The sequence below is a fragment of the Phyllobates terribilis genome, unplaced genomic scaffold (genome assembly GCF_046119375.1).
Source record: "Phyllobates terribilis strain yellow unplaced genomic scaffold, ASM4611937v1 Scaffold_11__3_contigs__length_659146591, whole genome shotgun sequence".
In the NCBI taxonomy this organism is placed as follows: Eukaryota; Metazoa; Chordata; class Amphibia; order Anura; family Dendrobatidae; genus Phyllobates; species Phyllobates terribilis.
This window is the reverse complement of record NW_027362771.1, coordinates 104717396-104727982: the sequence shown is the minus strand read 5'-3', so window position 1 is coordinate 104727982 and position 10587 is coordinate 104717396. Positions and strand designations below refer to the sequence as shown.

The 10587-nt window shown below is 43.9% G+C and overlaps 1 protein-coding gene across 1 annotated transcript; it reads right to left on the bottom strand.

Annotated features, from left to right (window-relative positions):
* Positions 1 to 1014: 1014 nt before the first annotated feature.
* On the bottom strand, positions 1015 to 10309 carry TMED9 (transmembrane p24 trafficking protein 9). The gene is made up of 5 exons (XM_073651393.1): positions 10117 to 10309; positions 3932 to 4032; positions 3729 to 3854; positions 3190 to 3336; positions 1015 to 1953 (listed from the first exon to the last, which is right to left on the bottom strand). Exons 1-5 carry the CDS (start codon positions 10283 to 10285, stop codon positions 1804 to 1806), a joined length of 693 nt encoding a protein of 230 aa, XP_073507494.1. The 5' UTR covers positions 10286 to 10309; the 3' UTR covers positions 1015 to 1803.
* Positions 10310 to 10587: the final 278 nt, after the last annotated feature.

Sequence of the window (10587 nt, the reverse complement as noted above, 5' to 3'; positions counted from 1 at the left end):
AGGATGGGGGGGGACGGGGAACCATGTACACCAGGATGGGGGGGGGGGGGAAGACGGGCGACCATGCACACCAGGATGGGGGGAGACGGGCGACCATGCACACCAGGATGGGGGGAGACGGGCGACCATGCACACCAGGATGGGGGGAGACGGGCGACCATGCACACCAGGATGGGGGGAGACGGGCGACCATACACACCAGGATGGGGGGAGACGGGCGACCAAGCACACCAGGATGGGGGGAGACGGGCGACCAAGCACACCAGGATGGGGGGAGACGGGCGACCAAGCACACCAGGATGGGGGGAGACGGGCGACCAAGCACACCAGGATGGGGGGGGGGGGGGGGGGGGGGGAGAGACGGGCGACCATGTACACCAGGATGGGGGAAGGGGGGGGACGGGGACGGGCACCCATGTACACCAGGATGGGGGGGGGGGGGGGACGACTCAGACGGGCGACCATGTACACCAGGATGGGGGGGAGACGGGAGACGGGCGACCATGTACACCAGGATGGGGGGGGGGGGGGGGGGTCGACCATGCACACCAGGATGGGGGAAGACGTGCATATATACCGGGATGGGAGCCATTAGTTCAGAATTGGGGGACATTATCCCTATAACAGTGTCAGCAGCAGCCCCCCCCCCTCATAACAGTGCACCGTGACCATATTTTTTGCTGGAATTTCTTTTTGTCTCCTCTAAAACCTAGGTTTGTCTCATGGTCCGGTGCGTCTCGTAGTCCCAAAAATACGGTAATGCTGGTCAAAACTGTAAAATTTGCCCTGGTCAGGGACGTGAAGTCAGGCTTGGGAGTGAAGGGGTTAAAAGGTGTGGGGCTGACAAGTCTACTTTCTGGTTTTGTGTCATAATCCTGGGTTGAGAGATTATTGATAGCCATAAGCATTGTACAAAATTCCATATAAAGACTTTACAGAGGGTTTTCTAACAAATGCAACAAAAAGCACCGATATACAAATATAGTAAGTAAAGAGGCAAAACCAAGACCGAGATGGAGGGAAATTTTGTTTTTATTTAAAGCAAAACATGAAAATACCCAGACAATCAAAATCAGTAACTTCAGGAACCTTATAATCTGGGATCCTAGTGGCTTAAATCCCTGAATAAGGAAGGGAGCCAATTTAATGACAGTCTCTTAGAGATTAGTACTGCAGGTGGTGCACGTTTTTGGCAAGTGCTATTGAATCTCAAAACGTGGTATAAAAAAATCTCATGACGGTACAAGAGCAGCAAAGTCAAAATTCTGTTCCACAAACCTTTGCCAGTCACAGAACAAAAATCTGCTAGCCACTGTGCCAGTTTCCTCCAGTGCAGTGCAAGCCTAGGCCAGGAGCAGTATCCAGAATTTGTATCCATCTCTATAGAAAGAAAAATCTATAACCATCAGTAATGATAAAAGTACATAAAATTAACCCAAAAACCGCTTCACCATAAAAACAATTCTGTATTTTTACTGCAAGTATAATTTCCATGATTTCTGCAATAAAGAGAAAAAAAATAAAAAGCTTGTTTTGGTGGATTTTGGAATAAGTTCTAGTTCAATACAAAAAAATAAGAAAAAATGCAGAAACTGAATATTAAGATCAAATCATTCAGTATTTTAGGATAAGTCCCGCTGGCTTGACAGGGACATGGTGATCCAAGCAGAGTGTTCTGGTCCCACATGCTGGAGTCACCCTGTAACACAGTTCCATCTAATTGATTTTAATGGTGGAAGACGCCTAGTAGGAGATGGATCCAACACTTCTGGTAAAGCAGACACTGCTCCTCTTTTTGACAATTTACACCAATTTCTTGGCTTCAAAGAAACTCTTCAGATGCCTCATCTGCCAGATCCCAATAGCCACAAGTATCAGTGTCTGAGCAATGGACCACCATAAGACACGCTGATTGGTACTTTCACTTGTCTGTCGGAATCTCTCCTCCCGCCACTGCAAGAACCAGGATAACTGATCAATACATCAAGTAACACAATACATCCGAAAATAAACAGGTAGAAATATTCAACTCCAAGAGTTTGATACTTAATCAATGATTATAACACTTAACATCAATAAGACAAATGATTGCTCACATTAACCCCTTAAGGATGCAGCCAATTTTTCCTTTTGCATTTTACATTTTTTTCTCCTCTTCTTCCGAGAGTTATAACTTTATTTTTCCTTTGACATCACCGTATGAAGAATAATTTGTAGTTTTCAATTACACTATATACTGTACAGAAAAATAGGAAAAAAATTTCCAAGAGGGGTGGGGCGGTGGGGGAACAGAAACAATTCCACCTTTGTTTTTATGGTATTGTGCGGTAAAAATGACTGGGCAACATGATTCTTCAGGATAGTACGACTATGGCGAGATCAAACTTGTATAGCATTTTGATATTTTAGTAACTTAAAAATGTTGCACTTTTTAATAAATACATTTATAAAAAATATGGTCATTGTCACCAAACGTATAACTTTTTTTTATCTTTAGGAAAAAGGAGGCAATTTAGGTTTTGTTTTTTACTTAAAAAAAAAAATTATCGTTTGTTTTTACTTTTCATCTTATTTTTTAGGTCTCATAGGGGACTTGATTGCTTGCACCAAAAGGTATTACAGCATATAATGAAAAGGACAGCCTCCTATGAAACCCAGTCTGTGACTAGGCTTCACAAACATACCAAGCCCCCTGAAACCAAAGACTACCATGGCAACCAGTCACCAAACCACAATCAAATCAGGGGTGGCTGCCTCAATAGATGCCCAGGCAGGACCGCACCACTTCAATGTAGCTGTCACAGTTTGATAAGGACATTTAAGGTGTTAAACAGCAGCAATTGGAGATAGATCGCAATGCTGCTGATATAGCCGCCTTCTGCCTGTATCACACAGACTGCATGTAAAGCCAAGATCAGATATCCATGAAACAGTCTGCATGCAGACAGTGATATATGTACTGACCCGAACTCAACAACTTTAGGGACTGTTGAGTACAAGATGGGAGACCCAGAGCCAGTCCGTACATCACTGTTTATGAGCCCGCTCCTTGATCAACTGTTATATTGTGATGCCAGGAGGGGGTTAAACAGATGGCTCTCTTTTTAGGCACCTGCGCGACAGTATTCATAGCCCATTGGATCACTTTTCAGGATATCATTTAGAATGTAGTAACACTGGCATTCTTACCCTTTGGTAGTTTTGTTCCTTTTGAATCTGTTCCACTTGCTCGATCAGTTGCCGTACGCGCAGCTGTAGCGTGTTCAGTTTGTCCTTGGCCGCAATCTCTTCATAATTATTGGCGTGCTCCCCAACTTGGATGTCAAGGTGAACCCTCTGTTAAGCAAACACACATTTCGGGAATCTGAATCATTCGGTAGACTGGGCAAAAAACGGCTGGGGATAAGCCAAGAAAATTCAAGCAACCATGATATACAAGACAGCACTTAATCAAATAGGACAAGAATACAGAAATCAGTATCTGACACAGGATGCGAAACAAGCCAATATCTAAAGCCTTCCTTGTTTCCACAGTGCACTTTTGGCATTTACATCCACCTAAAACCTTATGGCCACCACGTCAACTTCATGTCCAGCTCACTAACTTTGTTTAGTTTTAGAGAAGCATGTGAGCTAGCTCTATTTAAGACAGCATATATCACCCCCTCTTAACCACATAGATAGCTGGTGGTCCAAACGTATTTGGATTAGCCTAACTATTAACTTACCAACATCCCCCCAGCAAAGAGTGAAAACTTAGTGGAGTTTGAATGGAGACATATCTGGTGCTCTCCTGGGGTATGGGAAGTGAAGGTGAAGCGTCCCTCTGATCCATACTGCCGAGAAAGGATGACCTAGACAAAGGAAGGACATGCATATTTTAGTAACATTAAGATGAAGAATATCTGCAGTATATGAAAAATGCACTTACTTTATCATCTGGGTCCTTCACTTCTACAAACATGCCAAGGCCAGGAGTAGCGGGTAAATACTCCTCCCTCTGCTTGTCATACAGCTGGGTGCGGTAATTACCTGTAGAAGAACGAAGGGTAAAAACATCACTTTCACATGTAATTACATGCAAGGTAAATAAATGATCATTGTAGAGACCAGCATGCATTATCAAGAAGTAATGTACACATAGCTAAATAAAGGCAGCTGACAACCCAAAACATATAAGGTCTTCCTAATTGTCTCCGAAGGCAGAGATAGTGAGGGACGGGCCTGCTAAATCCTAACAAGCCCGGCCATTTAGTTCCACACTGCCCATAGACTATAAACATGAGTGATCCGCATAAAACTCTGCTGTGACATTCTAAAAAGTCACTGCATTGTAAAGCACCTGTGATTGTGTCATCACTGGGTATAGGGATAAAGCAGGTGCTGCTCATTCCTTACAGACCCAGTCAGCTCTAGTATGTAAGCAGGGGGCTTCATTTTCCCTGTAACTAGGGCTAATGTACCAGCCCCAGTTACAGTGGAAATCAGAATTTTTAAAAAATAAATAAAAGTATTTAAATGTTGAAATGCTGCCAAAAGTTATTTTTTGACCTTATAGGTGAACGGGTGAAATAAATGAAAAATACATAAAAGCAGGAAAAAAATAAAGTCGCTGCCAGTCCAAATTGCTTTTACTTACCCTTCCCCTGTAAAGAAAAAAAAAAGCGTCTGATAAATAAAAAATAATTGTTACAGAAAATGAACAGTTTAAAATGTATTTTAGTGGTGATTTGTGGTCACACACGAAAAGAAAAAGCCAAAACCAGACTAAAGGAATGCAAATTAGGTTGTCGGCCCATACCGTGCACTTGAGGAAGATCACAGGAAGTCAAACAGGTATTGCTGTACACCATACTGCTTACTCAGCACATTCATAAAATAGGTTGAAGGGGTATTCCCATCTCCAAGATCCTATACCAATATGCAGTAGGTGTAATAATACTACTACTAATAATAATAATAATATTAGCAAATCCCTACAATTAGAAATGCAGTATCTTTTTTTTCTGATTCGCTATGCCGCTTACCTCATGTGCAGGCATTGCAGGACCTTAGGTATCCATGGTTACGACCACTAGCAACTAGCTATCACTGTATCAGTGGTCTTAACCATGGGTACCTAAGGTCCTGCAATGTCTGCACATGATGAAAGAGACATAGTGAATCAGAAGAACTATACTACATTTCTAATTGTAGGGATTTGCTAATATTATTACACCTACTACATATTGGGATAGGATCTTGGAGATGGGAATATCCCTTTAAGGATTAGGGGCTGTGTGAGGCTCTGCTCACACCAATGTTATGGATTTCATTTTTACAAGATTTTTGTAGAATAGGATTTATGCTGTTTTTGTAATGGCTTAAACTAATAAGCCATAGTTAAAGCGAAACCATCATAAAAAAATGACCTACTGTTTATATAAGTTTTTGAATTTTTTTATTTCTCCACATCACAATCTATTACAGAGAACCTGTCATGTCCGGAAGAAATAAAGTTAATTTTCTCCTGGGTGCCGCACTTTCAGTACAGGGGCTGGGCACCTTCATAAATCTAATAACTTGCAGATTCAGCTTAAAGGGGTTGTCCAGTACTTTATATTACCCCCCCCCCCAATGTATCCCCCCGGGGCCCCTAAAGATTTTTGTAATTACCTTACGTTGCAGATACTGCCTGTGAGCGATGCTATCACTGGCTGCTCACAGGCATCACGTGCCCCCGGCTGCAGCCGCCTCTGACATCCGCTGATGTCACGACAAGTGCTGGCAGCAGCTGGGGGACTGTCTTCTGCGTTGCACAGTGGATGCCAGGCTGTGGGTGGTTAGGGGGGGGGAGGTAACCTCACCCACAGCCTGGCATCCACCCCCCCCCACACACACACACACACATCACACCCGGCATCCACCGCTCGCGCTGCCTCTCCCCAGTCATTGGAAAAGCGCACGGTGGATGCTGGGTGTGACGCGGGGGTAACCCCGCCTACAACCAAGCAGCCACCGCGGGGACCCCAGATCTGAGTCACACCTCACTTGTCGTGACGTCAACGTGGGGTCATGTGATGCCTGTGAGCGGCCAAGGATAGCGCCGCTCACAGGCAGAAACAGCAACATAAGGTATTTACAAAAATCCTTAGGGGCCCCGGGGGGATACATTGGTGGTGGTGGTGGGGTAATATAAAGTACTGTACAACTTCTTTAATAGTGTTATCAGACAAGACAGGTTCCTTTTACAACAAAAAAAAATGTATTGCAATTTTCACACTTGCCCTGGGGTTTTTTTAGCATAAGAAACCTAAGATAGAAACAAAATGAACATATACCCTGCTGTAAGTAAATAACTAAAAGCAATAGTGCATATAAATAACATTGGGTACTTAAGTAAACACCGTTTTGGATCAAAAAAGCGTAAAGGCCATCCCACCAACGTCAAGGTGTACCCGAATCGGTTATTGCATTCAGTGCAGGTAAAGGTGTGGCCTCCCTTTCTTTGAGCTGGACACTACATAAAGGGCAGAGACAGACTGCCGTATTTCTCGTGCAAGGATCGCATCATAAACCTCATACTGGCTGTCTGTTCTCCTGACCTTGACAGCAGCATAGAAATCCATCACGCTGTCATACTCAGGTCAGGAGAGGTACCGGCCAGTCCGTTCAGTGCAATGCGATCATCACACAAGTTATACGGCAGTCTGTCTCTGTCCTTGTATAGCTTACCATTGCTGGGTATCCATATTCGGAACCCGGTCCTGCTCGGCCCTTATTCATATTGACGTCACTTTGACACATGGTACGGTTTTAATACTAGAGGTTAGGACCATCAAGATTTGGGTACACTGACGCTGATAGGATGGCATTTACGCTTTGCTTTTTTTTTCTTTTTTTAAATAAAAAACGGTGTTTTACTTATTTAGTTACAGCAGGGTATTTATTCATTTTGTTTGTAACTTAGGTTTTGTCTGTTTAATGGCCAGTGTCCTATATTTTGCATGTATACCAACTTACACTCCAGTTCATTGTTTTTTGGTTACATTCTTTAGGATATGTGCACACTGTGGGCCTGATTTATCAAAGCAATTATGCCAGAATTCTGCCATAAATCACACTGAGAACTCAACACTTTTGAGACTATTGTCGTTTTCACACCAATTTTACCTAGCTCTGGCAAAATGGGGCAGCAGGAGCAGAATCGAGGCGTGACTAGCTGTGGTGTCCCTTTCATCACAAATCTTACTGCAGTCACTGACTGGAGTAAGATTTATGGTGAGGTGCATGCCACTTGTCTGATGCTCCTGCTTCATTAAGAGCTGTGCCCCTGTTAATGAATGAGGAGCATCTGACACATGCACGCAGCCTTAATGAATTGGGTCATGAGACTTTGCTGAGTTTTTGGAGCAGAAACAGAGAGGAAACTTTCCAAATCATCCTCAAAAACTAGTAGTTTCTGCTACAAAAACTCAGAAAAAATATATATAACCCCAATATGCATATACTTTCAGACTCTAAGGCCATGTTCACACGCTCAGTATTTTATCTCAGTATTTGTAAGCCAAAACCAGGAGTGAAACAATCAGAGGAAAGGTATAATAGAAACACGTCACCACTTCTGTATTTATCACCCACTCCTGGTTTTGGCTTACACATACGGATGTAAAATACTGACCAATCTTCCCTTTCCTCTTCCCTCCGTTGGGAGGCTCGGATCTACATGGACTTAAGCCCTTAGTTTCAAAATAACCTTTCCCCCCTCTCTCCCCTAACTTCCCTTCTTTCTTTCTCTCGTTCTCTACCTTCTTTCTCGCTAACTCAAAATTCTCCTTTATAAACCTCTCTCATTCATTAATTAATACAGTAAAAGTTGTTATTCTATCATAAATTTTCATTATTGATCTTAATGCTACTAGTAATCAATATTAATGAATAGAAGATGTCATAAGTTTTGTTGTGAAACATAAACCAATTATAATTGAGATGTCTTAATAATTATAGTTTTGTGATTGAGTCATGTGTTTACTTTTAAGATTGAATTGAATATTACAAGGAAAATACAATCTCAAACTTGATTTACACAAAAATACTGAACATGGCCTAACTTCCAATTGTTTCAGGAAATAACAAATGCACATTAGCCAAAATGGTTGCAGCCTCACCTTATCTTTTTGTATTAAATTGTAAAATGTGCCTGAGCAAAAGTCATTGTGCAGGGGGGAGCAGGGTCAGCTGTGATGTCACCTATTGTGAATGGTGGATCCTGTGTTATCAGCTGAGTACGGACATCACTGTAATCCTGCCTCAACTGCTAAGAAGTCTTGAAAGAACAGGAAGTAGGAGTCTAAGAGCCCCAGTGGGAAGAGCGCACGATTACTAATTTGTATTTTTTTATTTTAATAAAGATCATAACATGAAAAACATAACTGCCAAAACTTAAAAAAAAAAAAAAAATGCATGTAACACACAAACCGGATTTAAACAGTAGGTCATTTTTTGATGATGGTTTCCTTGTAAACTGTTTAGATAACCTGAGTAATGCAGGGCTTCCAGGTGACATTGGCTGTGACACAGCTGCAAAGAGCAAATGAATGGAGTTAGGCTATGTTCCCACGATGCAGGAATGCTCCGGATTTTTCCTGAGCGTTTCTGCATCTCCTTGGCAGAAAAAACGCATGTGGATTGTACATGTGTTTTCCTGCCAGGGACAATCGTAAGTGAAGCGTTCTTCACATGCATTTCCGCATGCGGGTTGTCAAGCGCTTTCCAAGCGATTTTAGTCGCGTGACCCGTCACATGACTAAATGACGTCATGACAGGTCCTTTTAGACCATCACGAGCTGCCGGGAAGCCAGGACGGATCGCTATGGAGACCACGGGCCATCAGAAGGTAAGTATAATGTATATTTTTTATTTTAATTATTTTTTTTACAGGTACTATGGTACCCAGATCTGGTACCTCTTCTCCAGACCCAAGTACCATCCGCACATTGAATGGCAGAATATCCGCATGTGCAGTCATGCGGATATTATGCGTTTCACTGCAAGTCAATGGCGGCGAAAGCGCTGCGTTTACGCTAAATAATTGGTAGTGCTGCGTTTTTTTCCGCAATGATAATCCGCAGCGGAGATTTCCGCAGCATGTGCACAGCACATGCGGATTATCATTGGGGAACATGGCAGACCTTCTACCAAGCATTTCTGAAGCGGTATTGGCGCTGCGGAAATGCTTAAAAAAGGCATCGTGGGCACACAGCCTTACACTGCGAGCAGCAAAGTACCGCGACAGGCAAGTCAGAAAATGTCACAAGAATCCAACTGGTTTCCGCCTGTTTCTTATAATGAGACCCCGTACACTTGCACATTGCTGCGCTGTAGCATATAGCAGTCTCAGGCTGTGCAATCTGCGGCACTGCCAACAGCCAGAACTTATTAATGAAATCTCTGAGACGTTTCTGAGAGGTAGCAGTTGTTAGATGTGCACTGTATGGTTGGTGCCATTTACCTGCGGGGGGGGCCAGTAAGCAGCACAGCAGAATACAGACTGTCCAATAAGTCATCTCCCGCAGCCAAATATCTCCAGATCTGTCTTATAGTGACAGATCCTGACCTCCTGTCAGTGAAGCCACCATGGATGGGCTTAGACACTGTCCCCCATGACTCCTCAGGAGCCTCAGACCACCCATACGACTCTCGAGTGTCATATTACCATATGGTATAATGCAACAGTGCGCGGTTAGGGGTCTAAAATGTGGTCTGTATGCCGAGATACCAGAGGACTATGGGGTTAGGGGTGGAAAGAGCGTGTCTATGTTCTCGCATGGTGAGGTCAGTATGGCGGTTATAGAGTTATCCTTTTAGCAGATGGCATCCATGCCTTTCCTCCTTACTAGCATGTAATGCCACCGACCTCACATTACAGTAGACAGCAGTGAAATGACAGAGACTTAGAGATTACATCAGCCCCCTCCCCCATCTCCTGGCAGTGATGGCAGCAGGTCTCTTGGTATAGGTCACAGTCTTATAGACAAATGGGCATCATAGCAGCACATGTCTGAGGCTGAGCCGCTACTGAAGGAGCAGGGAGAGATAGAGCACGTGATGACCTGTCCCCACTCCCCCGAAATTTACCTATCACCATGGTTTCGTCCGGAATCTCCTCTATAAAACATTTCTTCTCGGTCTCGCCTATATGGAAGTAGAGGGAGGTGGCCGGGCCCATACAGGCGGCGAGCAAGAGCAGCCAGGCAGCAGCCATCTTCCTGCAAGACCAGAACCTCTCCGGAAGCTGAGGTAGCATCAAACCGGCTGCCACGTCCACCCCATGCACCAATCACAGGCTAGCCCGCAAAGGCTTCTGGGAGTTGTAGTCTGGCTGTTCACCGGCACTGCTGACGTCATGCCGGCAGCGCTAGTCTAGTGGAGGTGTTGGGAGCAGAGCGGAACTCTGAGGACGCAGGAGTTCTGCGCATGCTCGGGCATTAAATAACACTGAGAGTAAACCCAAAGATGTCATAGACATACGATAAGAATCTGTCCAGCCGCCATTACGCGGGCAAATGTGTAACTGACCAAGAATCAGCTATTGGCACTGAATAGGAA